General features: G+C 48.3%; 1 protein-coding gene across 2 annotated transcripts in view; it reads right to left on the minus strand.

Annotated features, from left to right (window-relative positions):
- The window catches only part of LOC138526301 (E3 SUMO-protein ligase RanBP2-like), a 1824256-nt gene that overhangs the window by 1282046 nt on the left and 524650 nt on the right, over nt 1-17560 (minus strand). For both annotated transcript variants that reach the window (XM_069636876.1, XM_069636877.1), the window contains exons 10-11: nt 1285-1466; nt 1021-1196 (exon numbers count right to left, since the gene is read on the minus strand). In XM_069636876.1, the coding sequence (XP_069492977.1) occupies nt 1021-1196; nt 1285-1466 (358 nt within the window). The remainder of the gene's footprint in view (nt 1-1020; nt 1197-1284; nt 1467-17560) is intronic.

Below are 17560 nucleotides of genomic sequence, written 5' to 3' on the forward strand. Positions count from 1 at the left end.
TTAAACCTCCCACCAGGTTGATTGGTCCAAAAAGAACGAGACCACTCATTGCCGGCTTGTGAGTTCTGCATTGCTCTTGCTTGCCTCCTCCTCATCATCCCAGTACTTAACTGGTGTGTGTTTGTGCGTGAGTCAATAAAACAAGGATGTATTTCTCTGGATTCTCTCTTAGTCGTCCCAGTACCTAACTGATGTCTCTTGGGATATGTTTTACTGGCTGAATAGGGAAGGGATTGGTAGTAGCCTATAAAGGCCTGGGGGTAATCAACTCATTATGGAAGGGAAATGGAGGATAATGTGTCTCACTTAAGGGTGCCTCTTCTCCACTCCCCAAGTATCCTCAACCCAGGTAGTTCTCCCTCGCATATTCATCCCTCAGGGTCAGGATCCGATAGCAACAGACTTTGCCTGGCCACCTGGGAGCAGGATATATTGGTTAAAGAAGTGAGGAGGCCCTCAGATTTCTCACAACACATCAAAACAACCCATCAATTTTCAAGTAACAGTTATAAAATGACTCAATCAGGGATATCCACCGCACATTTTGGCATACATGTGGAATTTTATAAACAGTGCCCGTTAAAAATAAAATAGGAAATGGCAATGCACTGCAACGTAAGTAAAATTCATTATGCAGTAGAGAAATGTACATTTCTCACTCGAATACATGCAGCTAGACAGCACATAAAACTTGAAATGTTTCATAGTCCTTGGAAGGGTTGATCCTGGACTACCTTGTAGTGCTGAACAGAGTTCAGCTACCTGTATACCACATCCTCCTTTCCTATTCAGCATATTGCAGCTGCCCACCTCGAACATAGCCTAGACATGCTTGAAATTCAGAGAAAGCAGTCCAACAGGATCTAAGACATGTATAGATTTCTTGTAATGTCCTTTCGACAGACTGTAAAAGCCATTTCAGATTTCAAAATGAAGATTTGGAAATATTGTGCTGCCAAGAAAGCCTATGTTTTGCACATCAATTTTTAGTCACAAAATACATATTTTGATTTGACTTACTGTGCTTTTTTGTGAATTAGGTTATAGACCGCATCCCACCAGGACCTATGCCTTTCTGTGCAAAGTGGCTTGCAGACAGCCATGGGTAAGCATCTTGGCTGGTGTGAACTGTAGTGGACGTTAAAGTGATCTTGCAATTGTAAATGGCTTGTAAATATTACACCAAGTAGAAATACCTGTGTTCATGAAAAGAAAAAGGTACTTTAGAGTCGGTTATAATACTTGCTTCAGAAAATCATTTTAAAATTGCAGAACCTAGCAAACCTCAAGATCTAAAAGGCAAATGGATTCCGGAGCATTAGTATCGAGTCTGGATGTTTCCTGAGGCAGGCGAGGAAATAGCTGTTTCAACCATTTGCGTATTGTTGGAAGAGAGTCGAGATCTTGCCATTGCAACCCCAGCCAAGTCAGATGGTTAAGACTGCCATTATGCAAACGGATTGCACCTAATGAACAGGACAGAACACACAAAGAAATTAAAATGGCTGGCATACTATAATCAAAACAGGGCTGGGGTGAGTGGAAACAAAAATATAGTATAATCCAGTTGGTTTTTCAAAATTAACAAAAAAAAGATGCAAATGGATTAGTTAAGGAAAGATTGTCTTTCGAGTTTCAGAACATAACACTTTCTTTAATACCTTTTAAACCCTGAAAATTAAAAAATACAAATCAAAAATGTACTGTGGAATTTTTCCGAGGTAGCCGCCTATGGATGGAAAAGTTCTGCATTTTTCATGTAATGCTTCATATTTTAAATTTGTTTTATTTTGATCATGCTTTAAACAGCTTTTAACATTGGGGTTGGGGGGACACTTTTAGGCCCAAATGGCTTTCAATTGGCCACTTCGTTTTTCCCAAATGTTGGAATGCACTATCAGGAACTAGTGCACTGAAAGGAATTTTGCAAATCAACTTGGCCACTTTAGAAATATGAATGACTGAAATGAATCTATATTTGAAGCATGCACAGAATTAATGTCCGTGTTTCTTAACAACTGTACAAAAGAGGCGAACGAATTTCACAGTTCATTCATTCTGCAATTTCCATCTCCAGAAAACATGAAAGTCCAGGCTGCATACAAATACGAACTTCAGAAGTCATACACCTCTTCTACATATACAAGTTAGAGTTCACTTTAATGTGAGCTTCCATACGTTTAAGAGGCATACAATAAATAAGCAGAATGAAGGTACATTTGATAGATAGTGGTAGATGAAGATTTTCCTATATGTACAGTAATGTACACAGCAGTTTTGAGGCCAGGGAGCATGTGGTCAGGGTCAGAAATGATTTCTGAAAGTTTGGGACTTGAGGATAATGTAGTTTTCTTTCTCAGGGTTGGATCAGTTCGGAGCGGCAAAAAATAAATAAAAAATAAAAAAGTAAATACTTCAAAACTATAATGTATTGATCATGTGATTTCTATTTAGGGGAAGAGGGGTAACTGACGTTAATTTAGGAAGCAATATGTTTTTAAAAATAAAAACAAAATACTGGGATTGCTTCCTAACAACCTAAAATGAGTGGGAGGGTTGTATTAGGTTGTTATTGGGGTGTACATTAGCTTAAAATGGTTTTATTTGTTTAATTACATTGAAATAAAAGTGGCCAACATAAGATCGAGTAAAGTCGATGCACGTTTACTATATCCTTTGTTTTGATTGGACAAGCTTTTCACATGACTTAATAGTGAGGATAGCGATATGTTCTCCTGACGTCAGCAGGGAAGATCTCTAAGGAACAAGTTACTTACCTGTAACTGTTGTTCTCCAGCATGGGTCTGGCATGGATTCACATGCTCATGAATATTCCCCGTCGTCAGGCCGGGAATCCTCGGTATAGAAAAAAATCAGTATCAGTTTCGTTTCTGATCTGTCTTTCTTAGTAGTAACCAATCACTGGTCTCTGTGTCATACTGCCCCCAGCCAATGACTGCCCTCTCCCTAAGCCCCGCCTCTGGCAGCCATCCTCAGATTTGGTAGCACGTAAAGTGGCAGTATGACCAAGTGAAGAGCCGCAGAGGGGTAGGCGGGAGGGTTCGCATGTGAATCCATGCCAGACCCATGCTGGAGGACAACAGTTAAAGGTAAGTAACTTGTTCCTTCTCCAGCATGGGGTCTGGCATGGATTCACATGCTCATGAATATAAGAATACATAGCAGTACACACATGCACAACCACGGGAGGTGGCAACAGGCTCAACATTAAGCATCTCTTAACTCCTCACCAGGCTCACCACAGGCGAACAGGTTGCGCAGCACTGCTTGGCCGACCCTGAACTCCTCCCTGGAGTCCCGATCGACGCAGTAGAATCTTGTGAAGGTGTGCATCGACCTCCACGTCGCAGCCCTGAAGATGTCCAGCAGGGGCACACCAGACAGAAACGCCGTGGTAGCAGCGATCGCTCTGGTCGAATGGGCTCTCGGACGGCCGGGCAGCGGTCGGTTTGCCAACCGGTGACAGTGCATGATACAGCCGGAGAGCCATCTGGAAATGGAAGTCTTCGAGAGAGCCTTCCCTTGATTCACAGTCCCAAAGTTCACAAACAGCTGTGACGTCTTCCGAAAACTCTTTGTGCGGTTCACGTAGCACCTCAGCGCTCTAGCTACATCCAGCGAGTGCACAAAGTCCTCTCGGCTGGCGACAAAGGCGACGGGAAGAAAACTGGCAACACCAAGGGCTCGTTGAGGTGAAAGTCCGACGGCACCTTGGGCATAAAGGAGGGGTGCGTCCTCAGCACCACCCTCGTGTCATGAAAAGTCAAGTATAGAGGCTTGCAAGATAGGGCCTGGATCTCTCCCACTCGTCGTGCGGAGGTGATGGCCACGAGGAAAGCTGTCTTCCGTGACAGGAACTTCAAAGGCGCCGAATGCATAGGCTCGAATGGGGCCCCCATGAGCCTGGTCAGCACCACATTAAGCTCCCACGCCGAGGCAGGAGCCTTCACCGGCGGGAATGATCGGAATAGTCCCTTCATGAATTCTTTCACCAGGCGATGAGACCACAAGGACGCCCGTCCCGTAGTCCTGGTATATCGGGAGATTCCCGCCAGATGTATTTTGATGGAGGCGTGAGCCAGTCCAGCTTTGGCCAGCTACAGTAGGTACGGCAGTACTTGAGGGACCGTAATCCGGAGAGGGTTAATCTTCTGTGCACGGCACCAGACAGAACCTCTTCCATTTATGTCCGTAGCACTTGAGAGATGAGGACGCCCTGGCCTTTGCAAGAACCGCTCTGCAGTTGGCCGGGATGTCGTACCCTCCAAACTCTAGTGCTGCAGGAGCCAGGCCTGCAAATTCAGCGACTCCAGGTTGTGGTGAAGAATGGCGCCTCCTTCTCTGGAGAGAAGGTCTGCGTCCGTCCGCAGCTTGACTGGTGTGGACGTTGACAAGTCCAGAAGGTCCGGGAACCAGATCTGTCTCGGCCACACCGGTGTGACGAGGATCATCCTGCACCGGGACCTCTTGAGCTGGTTGATGAGCGGGAGCAGCAACGGCAGCGGAGGGAACACAAAGAAATAGCCTGTTCCAGGGGAACGAGAAAGCATCGCCCATGCTCCTCGGCTGGGGGAACCTGCTGGCGAACCTCCGGCACTTGGAATTCGTCGCCGTCGCGAAGAGAACGATTTGGGGTTCGCCCCATCGTCGGAAGAGTCGATCCACTTGATCCTGGCGTAGTTCCCACTCGTGGCACGAGCGCAGCTCCCTGCTGAGTGAGTCGGCGATCGTGTTTTTTATTCCTGCCAGATGAAGAGGCACCAAAAAAATCTGTTCCGCGACGGCCCAATGCCACAGATCCTGGGCTTCCTTGGATAGGGCCGGGGACCTGGTTCCGCCCTGCTTCCGGATGTAGAACATCGTGGTGGTGTTGTCGGTGAAGATTCTCACCACCTTGCCCTTGAGGGACGGAAGAAAGGACCTGAGGGCCCAGAACACTGCGCGGAGCTCCAAGATGTTGATGTGGAGTGACTTCTCCTCCGGGAGCCAAAGGCCTCTCGCGTGAAGATCTCAGGAGTGCGCTCTCCAACCTTCCAGGGAGGCGTCCATCGTCACCGTCACCTGGTGAGCTGGGGTCTGAAAGTCCATGCCCGCTGACAGATGGGAGCGGGTACCCCACCACCGGATCGCCTGACAGAACGTCTCGTTGAGAGGGATCCTGTCCTCAAAGCTGCCCGTCGACTGGACCCAGCGGGCGTCGAGGAACTCTTGTAAGGGGCGCGTCCGAAGCCTGCAAAGGCGCACCAGATAAATGCAGGAGGACATCATCCCGAGGAGGGACTTGATAGATCTTACCCTGGCCATGTCCGTGGCCAGCAGACGCTGCACCTTACCCAGAATGGTCCTGGTTCTTTCCTCCGAGGGCGAGGCCAGCCGCGCCACTGTGTCGAGCTTGGCTCCCAGAAACAGGGCGACTTGCGACAGAACCAGGTGGTATTTTGGAAAGTTGATGGAGAATCCCAGGTCCGTGAGCAGCTGGACGGTCTTCGCAGTGTGCTCCACGGCGAGCTCCCTTGTACTTGCCCGGATTAGCCAGTCGTCCAGGTAGGGGTAGACGTGGATCCCCTGTAGGCGCAACCGCGCCGCCACCGGTGTGAGGCACTTGGTGAACACCCTGGGTGCCGACTTCAATCCGAACGGGAGGGCCTTGAACTGGTAGTGCCGGCCTTGGACCACGAACCTGAGGAACTCGGTGTCTTTTTAGAATGGGGATGTGGAAGTACGCATCCTCCAAGTCCAACGACGACAGGAAATCGCCCTCCTCCAGCTGTCCCAGCACGTGCTGGAGGGTGACCATATGGAACTTCTGTGACTTGATGTACTTGTTCAGTCGTCGCAGGTCCAGGATGGGGCGCCATCCTCCTGTCTTCTTTTTTACGAGGAAGTACCTTGAGTAAACTCCAGAGACGCAAAGCCTCTTTGGGACGAGCTCGATGGCACCCTTCTTGAGCATCACCCTTACTTCCAACAGTAGTTGAGGGACGTGATTTTCCTTCCTGGCCACGGGTGGAATGCGAGGGCACTTCTTCTGAAACTTGAGGGCGTGCCCTTGGGCCAGGGCGTCCAGCACCCAACGGTCAGTGGAGATGGACTCCCACACGCTGACGAACCTCGCCAGCCGGCCTCCCACCGGGGTGCTTCGGCGGGGGCCCGACCCCACGGTCCGTTCAATCTTGTTTGGAGGCCGCCTTGCCTCCTTGACCTCCCTGTCGACGACGACGGGCACCACCTGACTTGCCGCGACCCCTGTAGGCTTCCTGGGACGAAGATCTTGCCGCTTGGCGGTACGTGGAGGAGCCACTGCCGGATCCCTTGGAGGCACCTTGTCTGCCTCCGGAGCTCTGAAAGGACGGCCATCGTTGTTGGAGCACTCCCAGTGCCCGGGCAGTCTCTGTGTCTGTCTTGATGGCCTGAAGGGACTCATCAACCGCCTTCCCAAACAGGTTGTTCCTGTCGAAGGGCATGGCCAAAACCTTGGTTTGTACGTCCTGGCGGAAATCCGGGGCCTTGAGCCATCCTCGTTGTCTCAAGCAAACGCTGTTGCCCAACTGACGGAAACCGTTGTCGGCGATGTCGGTTGCCACCGTGATGGCGTGGTCCGAAGCAATCTCACCTTCCTGTAGGATTTCAAGGGCCTCATCCCTTTTGGCGTCTGGAAGGAAGTCCAACAGAGGGGCCATTTTGAACCACAACTCCCTGTCGTAGCGGGCTACGATAGCCAGGGCGTTGGCCGCCTTGATAGTCGTCACTGCGGATGAGATGATCCGTCGTCCCATTGTGTCCAGCTTCCTGCCCTCACCATCCGGCGGGGAAGTTGATGTCGAGGCCGATGCCCCCCCAGCTTTCTTCTTTGCCACCGCTGAGACGACCGAATCCGGGGTAGGTTGCGCCCGAAGGCACAAGGGGGCAGCGTCTGGGACCCGGTACTACTTCTCATACCAGTCCCTCCTTGCCGGCGCCGTGGCAGGGTTCTTGAGGAGGGTGAGCCCCTCATCCCAGATGTCATCAAGAAGCGGTACGGCGAGGACCGTCTTCCTTTTAGCCTCGCGCGTTGGTAAAGGAAACCTTCCTTCTTCTCTTCTGGGCGGAGCTGGAAGAGCTTGGATGCCCTGGAAATCATGGCATGAAAGGATCCAATCTCGTCGGGCGGGGACGCCTGAGCAGGGGGCGACGGGGGACACGTCCCGTTGTCGCCTCCGTCGTTATCTGTACCTGTCATAGCCGTGTCCGTGCCTGTATCATCCCCATGGGTAGTAGACCGGGGGGAAGGCAGAGCAGGCCGCAGAGGTGGGAGAGGTGGCGTAGGATGCTGCATCCTCTTCTTATGCGGTGGACTTTCCGAAGGTCCTGGCTCTGGTTCCCCCGTCGGGTCTGGCTCAGGTACCTCCGTTAGGGGGGAGGGGCAACCTTGTCCTGATCTCCAAGCATAAGGACTGAATCGCTGACAAAATGGCCTCCGAAGTGTCCTGTGGCACCGGAAACAACGGGCGCGAGGGATCATGAGGAGCCTCGTCGGCGACACCGTCGCTCTCGTCGGGATCCCTCCCGATGGGCTGGGCCTCCTCCACGACTTCGATGAGCTCTTCTTCAGCAGTCGTGTCCGTATCCACGATGGCCACCAGCCCCTCCCCCACCTTTTCCAATGAGGATTTCGTGGGGGTCTTCTCAATGGGCCTGAAAGACGACTCCCTCCGCGGTGGCAGGGAGACTCTGGGTCCTGAGGTCGCCTCCACTGGTGTAGCCTCCACAGGCTGAGCCAGGGCCGCGGCGACATCCTCAATCGAGGTCTTAGAAGGGTGAATTAAGGCCATCGTCACCTTCTGTACGCCTGGGGCCTTCACCTTGGGGGAGGGTCCGAGCCTCGCTCCCCCTCTGCCGGAATCTTCGAGATCGACCGGGGCCTCTCCAGAAGCTTCGCCGGGTTCTCGGACTTCCTCTTACCCGAGACAGAGCATTGGCTCATGGTTGATGGCGCCGGGGAGGATGCGCCCTGCCTGGCAGCCAAGGAGCCCGACAGTTCAGCCCTCCCGGTGCCCGCCGACTCGCGGTGCTTAGCCTTTTGTTGGGCCCCAGTCACCAGGGCGCCCCCACAGGACTTAGAAGACCGCTCGGACTTCTTTTTCTTCTTCTCGCCTGACAGGCTCTTCCCTTCCAGCCAGTTGGCGAGACGGAGGTGGCGATCCTTCATGGTCCGCTCTGACATGTTCCCACAAAACGCACAGTCCTCTGTGTGCGTCTTGTCCTCATGGAGACAGTAGAGGCATAACGAATGCTTGCCTGAAAAAGCACGAAAACGCAGCAAAAGCTCGAGAGCTACAGCACGAGGACTCCCAACACTTGAACGTGCGGTAAAAATCTGAGGATGGCTGCCAGAGGCGGGGCTTAGGGAGAGGGCAGTCATTGGCTGGGGGCAGTATGACCCAGAGACCAGTTATTGGTTACTACTAAGAAAGACAGATCAGAAACGAAACTGATACTGATTTTTTTCTATACCGAGGATTCCCGGCCTGACGACGGGGAATATTCATGAGCATGTGAATCCATGCCAGACCCCATGCTGGAGAATGAAAATGATGACCAGACCTAGAGGGTAAAGAGGGGGAAAGAGGAGAGACATAGCGAAAGATATGACCACCCCGACTCCTCTCTCCCTACTGTGTAGGCCGGCCAGAGGGCCCGGCCACATGGAGGACTCTGCCGCCAGATCTCAGGCATCGAGGTCCACCGCCGTCAAAAGTTCCCGCACTCTTCGCTGTAGTATTTGAAGCACTGTCAAAGTGACTTTCGGGGAAATAACCGACAAAGTCAGTAAACAAGGATAAACTGTCTCTTATGAAGCAGTCCGCAATGGGGCGACCAGTTATCTGGACGGAAAAAAACAATCTAAGGGACTTCGGCGCGTGAGGGATTTTGGGTACACTACACGACACGTCACAATAGGGCTAGTGTTACAGACACGCCTATGCCGACGTCCCCTTTCGGTCCCCGAAAGACAAGATGCAATACTCTGCGGTTACCACTGGATGTCGGACCGTATGCACAGCATGTGATTCTAAGCAGATTAACAAGCATCAACAATTTAGTGCTGTAAGGTTATATAATGTAGTCTCTCTTTCTGTATTTGTTTGTATCCTTTGATGAATTGATGAATTGCTGTTTTTATGGTCTATTGTACTTATGAATTGTTGCTTTTAGGACTTTGTCCAAATAAAGCCTATGAACGAAAAAGTTTAACCAGGGCGTCTTTGAATCCAGTTTGGTCCAGAGTCAAGTCATGTGGACCACAAGTGATCTTAAAAGATAACATGACATATCAAAAAGTAGACAGGCTAGGATAAATAACTCGGCAGCAATTTAAGTTGAAATGCTCCATGGTCAGGACATCAGTATTCAATGTGGCCGCTTGATATAGTTTGTGGAGGCTTACCATACCAAGGTTGCAGCATTTACCCTTACTGAGAAATCAAAGACGAGAAAAGCGAAATCTAGTCCAGTGAGATGCAAGAGGCCAGGACAGTAAGACCTAGGAGGTAGTACACCTTGAAAAAAGGTGCAAAGACACTGCAGGAAGTCATACCATACGAAGAACACAAAAAGTATCAAAGAACAACAAATAATAGCAACCAAACAAAAACAAAAAAGGCAACTGGTTAGACATTATAATCATATGGAGACTGGCAAAATCTCCCAAATGCCTTATAAGCATAGAGTTCTCTGAGTTAACAGTAATTTAAATTCAATATGTATGAAATTTAACAAAAAGTAAGGAACAAGTCAATTACCTGTAACTCCTTTCAAGCATTGGAATATTTTCTGGATTCACATGCTTTTCATTATTCCCAGTCAGGCTGGGAATCCTCAGTAACATTAAAGAAGTTTACCTTAACATTTTTTAAACTGCTTGTCAATGTATTGCTCTATTATAGTAATTTTGGGACATACAGGCCAAGGCCAATTAGACAGGTCCCTTTAGCTCCACCCCTGGTGGCCATCTTTAGATTTGGCAGTATATGTAATGTTTCAGAATGAGCCAAGAAGAGCCAAAGAGGGGTAGGAAGGAGGGTTGTATGTGAATCCATTAAAGATACCTATGCTGGAGAACAGGAGTTACAGATAAATAACTTGCACCCTCATTGGATCTTTCATGCATTCACATGTTTTTGAATATTATTATACAGCAGAACATATACACAACCAAAAACAGACGGAGGCACAGCTTAACAGAAGTAACCACACTCACCTCTCGAACACTCACCTCATGTAAACAGGTTGAAAACCACTACCTGGCGGATTCAGGACTCCTCCTTGGAATCCCTATCCATGCAGTAGAACAATGTGAAGGTATGGACAGACCTCCACAAAGTCGAGCATGGGTACTACAGACAGGAACGCTGTAGTAAGGCCATGGCTCTCGTCAAGTGTGCTCTTGGGCATCCTGGAAGGGGCTTGTTGGCCAGACAATGGCAGTGAGAAATACAAGCTGACAGCCACCTCACAATGGAAGACTTTGAAAGGATACTGCCCTTGCGGACAGGTCCGAACGCAACAAACAGTTGTGACAACTTTTGGAATTCCCTTATACGAGCTGCATAGAATTTGAGGGCATGGGCAACATCTAGATAGTGCCGGAGACGAAGGAGACCCAAAGAAGACTAGCAAAACCAAGGGCTCATTGAGGTGGAATGAAGGACAAACCTTTGATATAAATGAAGGGTGTGTGCAAAGAATTACCTTAGACTGGTGAAAAGTCAAGTAGGGAGGTTTGCAGGAGGGTGCTTGCAGCATGCCCACCCTCCTGGCTGAAGTAATGGCAATGAGGAATGCTGTTTTCCAGGAGAGAAACTGCAGGAAAGCGCTGAAGAGGCTCGAAGAGAGGGCCCATTAGCTTTGAGAGGACCACATTAAGTTCCCAAGCTGGAGCAGGAGCTTGAACGGGAATTATCTACCCAAACTGTGCAGCCAGAGGTAAGGTGTTCTAGCAGCACATGTGCACCTGGAGATGGCTGCTAAATACACATTGATGGAAGAATGTGCTAGGCCAGCTTCTGCCAGTGGCAGGAGCTATGGTAGGACTTGTGCCACTTGAATGTGTAACGCATTCAGTTGTTGTGTTGTACACCATATAGTAAAGCGTTCCCACTTGCTTTTGTAGGAGGACAACATAGATGTTTGCATTCTTGAGGTAGCAGAATTTTCCAAAACTCTAAGGCTGCAGGAATCAGGCCGTCAAGTTGAGGGATACTGGGTCGTTGTGTAACACTGACCCGCCGTGTCTGAAGAGTAGGTCTTTGAGCGTGGCTAATCTGATGAATTGGGTCACCGATGGGTGAAGCAAGCCTGAGTACCAAATCTGCCGCGGCCAACCTGGTGCTACCAGGATCCTCGAACAGAGGCTCTGTTTCAGTGAACTGAGAAATCAAGGTAGTAGAGGAATCGGAGGGAAATCGTAAAGCAACAATCCTTCCCACATTGGAATGATAATGCATACCCCATGCTCCCATGATGGTGAAACCGACTCGCAAACTTGTTGCATTTGTCGTTGCTTGCTGCAGGGAACAGGTCGATCTCTGGCCGTACCCACTTGGAGAAGAGGCTGAGAATTTGGCTTGGGTGAAGTTCCCATTCGCGGCATGACCAGAGTTCCCTGCTGAGTGAATTTGCAATCATGTTGTGGATTCCTTGCGCAAGAAAAGGAATCAGAAACATGTGCGTGAGTGCCCATTTCCACAGAACATGTGCTTCCGCAGACAGAATCGAAGAGTGGATCCCACCTTACTTGCGGATATACAACATGGTGGTGGTGTGGTCTGTGAAGATGCAAACCACCTTGTTCTGCAGCTATGGCTTGAAATATTTCAGGGCCCAGAACGCTGCCCTTAACTTGAGGACACTGATGTATAGGACCTTTCTTCTGTTAGCCAAAGACCACTGGAGTGCAATTCTCCTGTGTGGGCTCCCCCCAAGCCTCCAGGGAGGCATCTGTGGTCACTATGGCCTGATGCGCTGGAAGACGGAGGGAGGCACCCTGAGTGAGATTATGTGACAGTTCCACCATTGGAGAGCTTGGCGGAAAGCTGGTGTGAAGCGAAGCTCATATTCCGAAGACCCCGATATCTGTTGCCTAGGGGCGTCTCAGAACTTTTGCAGTAGTCTCATCTGGAGCCTGAAGTGCAGGAATAACAGGATACTAGGTGACATCCAGGAGGGATTTAAGGAAGCAGACTGATGCGATCGGCAGTTTCGATAGTTGCTGGACCTTGTGTTTGCCCTGTACCTGTGAGGAAATCCCCTTGTTCCAGCTTGTCTAGGATGTGTTGCAACACTGCATGCAGACATTTTGAGACTTGAGGATTTTGTTTAACCTCCAGATCTATAGTATGTGTCTCCATCCTCCTAATGTTTTCCTTACCAGAAAGTATTTGAAGTACAATCTGAAGCCCCAGAGGTGCGGAGGTATGGCTATGATCGCTCCATTTTTTGCTTTTTTACGAGGGACTGTACTTCCTCAAGGAATAAAACACATCCAGGGAAACTACAATTCCCAGAAACACAGGCATCGCTTATCAGGAAAAGTCAGGCGCTTCAGCGCCAGCGCTTCCACGACAAGCCAAGATATTCTGCTCCTACCACCATCTATCTTCTGGAAACCCTAATTAAGGTATGGGGTAGCTAAATATACTAGAATTATCAGGCCAGGCTAAACAACTACACCAACTGTCTATGGTAAAGTATTTTCTTGACACTAGACGAGACACATTGGAGCCTCAGCCAGGCCCAAGTACAGCAGGCATTACATCAAACACATTGAGGGCAAATATTATTTCCGGGGTTGTTCAACCCCAATCACTCACCTTCTAAAAGATATTGTACGACTTGCAGCAGAAACCAATAAAACAGCACCACCAGAGTTGATTTCTGACAAACAGACAGGTCCAACTAGAAGAAACCCCTTCTTCTACCAACCAAGACCCTGGAGGTCAAAATAGGCCTCTTAAACACTAGATCGTTAAACATACATGCCCAGGATATCCATGACTATATTATCCAAGAAGACAGACATCTTGTGTCCAACAGAAACCTGGTTGCAGGAACCAGTGGGTCCAACCACTGACACAGCGGATATAACATTTACACCTAAAATAGGGAAGAAAGAAGGGGAGGGGGAGTGGCCATAATAGCCAAACAAGATCTTCATCTCTTCCTATCCCCTATACATTGTACAGGTTGTGAAACACTTCTGCTCAAAATGACACCAACAAAAACAGCTGTGTCAACCTTGTCGTCATTTATAGACCTTCACTGATCTCCGAATTTAATGACAACCTAATCCATTTGTAAACAACCTAAAAGGACCAAACACAGGAACAGTACTCTTGGGCGACCTTAACAGGTGGCTAGGGAACAACAAAGATAAGGAAGCCTTATCTCACGAAAAAGAGCTAAAATCATAGATTTTCTCATAGAAAATAATGAAGCCACCTCAAATAAAGGAAATCAGTTGGACTGGGTTATCTCCAATAACATTGAAATAACCATACAAGGTACAATTACATGCATTTGGTCCGACAACCATAAAATTGAATTGAAATTAACACTCCGAGGAAATGTTAGGAAAAATACCAACATACCAAGCGTAGTCCAGGGAAGGAACCTCAAAATAATCATGCCCACTATGTTGGCACAGGGCATAGGCAGCAACATGAACACCACGACTGATGACGACTCCTGTGATCAGATTGTATCTGCATACAACTGTCAATTCCCCCACTAAAAGCAAACAAGTCAGACCTAATCCTAACCATCAAAGCTGGTTTAATGACGAAACAAGTAAACTTAAGAAAAAAAGACTAGAAATGAAAAGACCCTACAGATAATAAAGAACAGGAAACAAAGTGACAATCTATACAGAAACAAACTCACTGAAACAAAAAAAACTATTATAACGAACAAATCACCACAGCCTCCAACTCAACTGCTAAACTATTTCAGATTATTAACAGGGTTGAAAAACCAGCAACTATGTCCTCCCCCCCCCCCACGTTTCAACCGTCCCAAGAAGACTGCAGGAAAGTTCAAATAGCCTTCCACTATAAAATCTTAAAAGCCCAGGACACTATAAAATCTTTTAGGGTAAATGACCAATCCCTCCACCAAGCACTCTCCAATCTCGAGCCTAACCAATGCGAGAGGAAGAAATTGTTACGCTCACCTGGCTCCCACAGGGGCGTCGGTCGGATCCGGACGGCTGCGGTCTCCACCAGCGTGATGCGTAGTGCAGAGATGACTGACTGGACTGGCCCTCCTAATCTTGTCTGCTTGACCCGTAGAAGTATTCTCCTGCAAGTGGAGGGATGGATTTAGCCACCTGTGGATTCAAGTGATGGCACCCCCCCCACAATCCTCCCCACTAATCTCCTCCGAAGTGCCCTCTCAGCAATCTCACCTTATACTCTTGAAAGATGAGCTCTCCATCCTGCATGGATTGCAGAGGCGCGTTGATGCCAGTTACTTCACTGGTTTGAAGGCGTGGGAGAGTTCTGGAGAGTATTGACTCCGAGGTTCCTGGCGAGGACCAGTAAGTATCAAGTTCATAGAGTTCAATATGTCCGATGTTCACTCTTGTTCCCCCCTTCCTTCTTTGTCTTGCAGCTGAGTTTGTGAGAAGATGCTCTCGTGGTAGCTGGTGAAGCTCAGATAAGAGTCTGTATTACCCGACGCTGTCTGGTAAATGTTGCACGTGTTTAACGTGTTGTTTTCTCTCTCTTTGCAGGTGCGGCACATGAAGATGTGGTGAGTTACAGAATAATGCCTCTGGTGGTAAATCAGGTAAGTCTATGGTGATAAGAGTTATATTTGTTGGTTTTCTCGGCTCACCTTGTTGTTTTCTTTTGTCCCCCAGGTGCAGGAGTTCGGCGAAGAAATGATGGAGGCAGTGCCGAATCGAAAGATGCTGCAAGGACTGGTGAGTATGGCGCGGCGCTGCAGCCGGAGATACGACGCGTACTGAAATGATCTTTCCAGGTCCGGAGGCGAGATGGATCCGGAATCAGGTGAGGAGTTCGAAAATAGTTTGTTTTCTAACCTTGTCCTTTTCTTTCCTTTGTTTTAGGATCTCCAGATTCGAGGCGGGCGTGGCAGAAGACTGGATGCTGACTACAGGCACGGTGAGCGTTACGCTGCTGGATGCAGAATAACGCGAAGCGTGTGCTGCTGTTCGGGCGTGGTTTAAATAGCCTCCAAATTAGCTCCAGGTAAGAAGTTCCCAAGAAACACGCCCGAGTAAAAAATAGTCCCTGTAATAAAATAGTCCCATCCAGGCCTCACGTTGGCTTGGACTCACTCGCAGCATGGTCTGCATCAGGTAAGTAAAGTCTACGAGCCTGGCACCTACGGCTGAACCCAAACAGCCCCCAGCCGGGGCTGTTGGGGTTTTAATAAGTATCTGGATGCCTGCTCCCAGAGCTGATGGGCTTGGTCCTGATGCCCTGGGGGTAGGCATCATGACGACACTTCTTCCCCCCCCCCCTCAGGCCCCTCCTAAAGTTGTTTTCCCCTTGGTCCTGGTTTGTCTGGGAAGTCCCGATGGAATCTCTTCACCAACCGAGGTGCATGAACGTGGTCACTAGGCTCCCATGACCTTTCTTGTGGTCCGTAGCCCTTCCAATCGATTAAATAAAAAAGTTTTGATTTAACCATCTTGGAGTCCAGGATATTTTTTACCTCGAATTCAGGTTCTCCATCTATCAAGATGGGATCGGGTCGTTTGGTTAATCTTGTTCCTGGTTGAACTGGTTTTAAAAGTGAAACATGGAAGACAGGATGAATTCGCATATTAGAGGGTAATTCCAATTTGACGGCCACTGGGTTGAAAATGGCCTTAATGGTGTAAGGTCACAAATATCTAGGGTTAAAAGTCAGAGTTCCCTTCAGAGGCATGTGTTTTGTAGCCAGCCAAACTTGATCCCCAATCTGGTATTGTGGAGTTTCACTTCTATGTTGATCAGCATTTTTCTTATATTTCTCTTTTGCTTGTTTCAAATGTTCTGTTGCATTCCTTAAAGGCTTGCGTAACAGTAGAGTGCAAATGACTAACTAAGGGCATTTCTAAGTGCTGAGGCGAATCTAGTTCTGAGGTTCGAGGGTGATGTCCATATATGGTATAAAAGGGGCTTTGTCCGGTTCCTGAATGTACAGAGTTATTGTATGCATACTCGGAAATCCATAAAATATCTTTCCAATTACTTTCGGTCTGGTGTAGCATGTAACGTAGGTACTGTTCAAGGGTCTGGTTGGTCCTCTCCGTCTGACCATCGGTCTGGGGATGGTGACTGGTTGATAACCTCACATCGATTTGCGTCAATTGACAACATTTCTTCCAAAAATGAGAAATGAATTGACTACCTCGGTCAGAGACCAATACGGAAGGAAATCCGTGTAGTCGAACAATGTTTTCGAGGAATTCCTTGGCCAGAATTGAAGCAGAAGGTAATCCCTTTAAAGGAATAAAGTGGTCCATCTTGGAAAAAAGATCCACAATAACTACAATGGTGTTAAATCCATTACATGGAAGTAGATCTGTAATAAAAGTCTAAAGATAAGGTGTGCCATGGTGTAGGTGGAATATCTAAAGGTTGTAAAAGGCCAGCTGGTTTTTTCTTCTGACTTTTGTTTTGGGCGCAAATGCCACAAGACATCACAAATGACTTTACGTCTTTTCACCAGGTGGGCCACCAGAATTGACTCTTAATTTTAGCTTTAGTTTTTGCGATACCTGGGTGCCCTTCCATCAGGGTGTCATGATAATTGGAGATGACTAGTTCTTGTAGTTCCTTGTGTGGTAGAAATAGTCGCCCTTGATGACTGAGTAGTGTGGGCCTTTCTTTACCCAGTCCTGCAGGGCTGTTGAATCGAAGAGTTGTTGGATTTTTACATGAATATCTTCTAGTGTCTAGAGTAGTCATGCCAAGAATTCTTTGTTCTTCAATTATAGGCACCCGTTCCGGGTTCGCATATGCTTCTCCCATCCCTATTCGGGATAAGGCATCTGCTTTGCCATTTTTACAGCCTGGTCGATAAGTGATCACGAAATCGAACTAGGAAAAGAACGATGCCCATCGAAGTTGGTGCGAAGATTGGGCTTTGGCTGTTTTTAAATACTGCAAGTTTCGGTGATCGGTGATTACAGTAATGGTATGTCTGGCACCGAGAAGATAATGCTGCCAAGTCTTGAAGGCGGATTTGATGGCTAATAACTCTTTATCGGTAACCGCATAGTTTAACTCGGGTGCCGAGAACTTTCTGGACCAAAATGTTACTGGGTGAAGTTGACCGGTTTCAGGATTCTTCTGCGACAGGACAGCTCCCATGGCTAAACTGTATGCATCAGTTTCAACTATGTATGGAAGTTCAGGGCGGGGATGCTTTAAGACAGGTGCAGATGTGAATTTCGCTTTCAGCTCTTGGAAGGCCTTTTCAGCCTCTTCGGTCCACAAGAAGCGTTTGTTTTTTCGCAAAAGTGCTGTGATGGGGTGTACAGCAT

The sequence above is a fragment of the Ambystoma mexicanum genome, chromosome 7p (assembly GCF_040938575.1).
Source record: "Ambystoma mexicanum isolate Mex_15411 chromosome 7p, UKY_AmexF1_1, whole genome shotgun sequence".
Lineage (NCBI taxonomy): Eukaryota > Metazoa > Chordata > Amphibia > Caudata > Ambystomatidae > Ambystoma > Ambystoma mexicanum.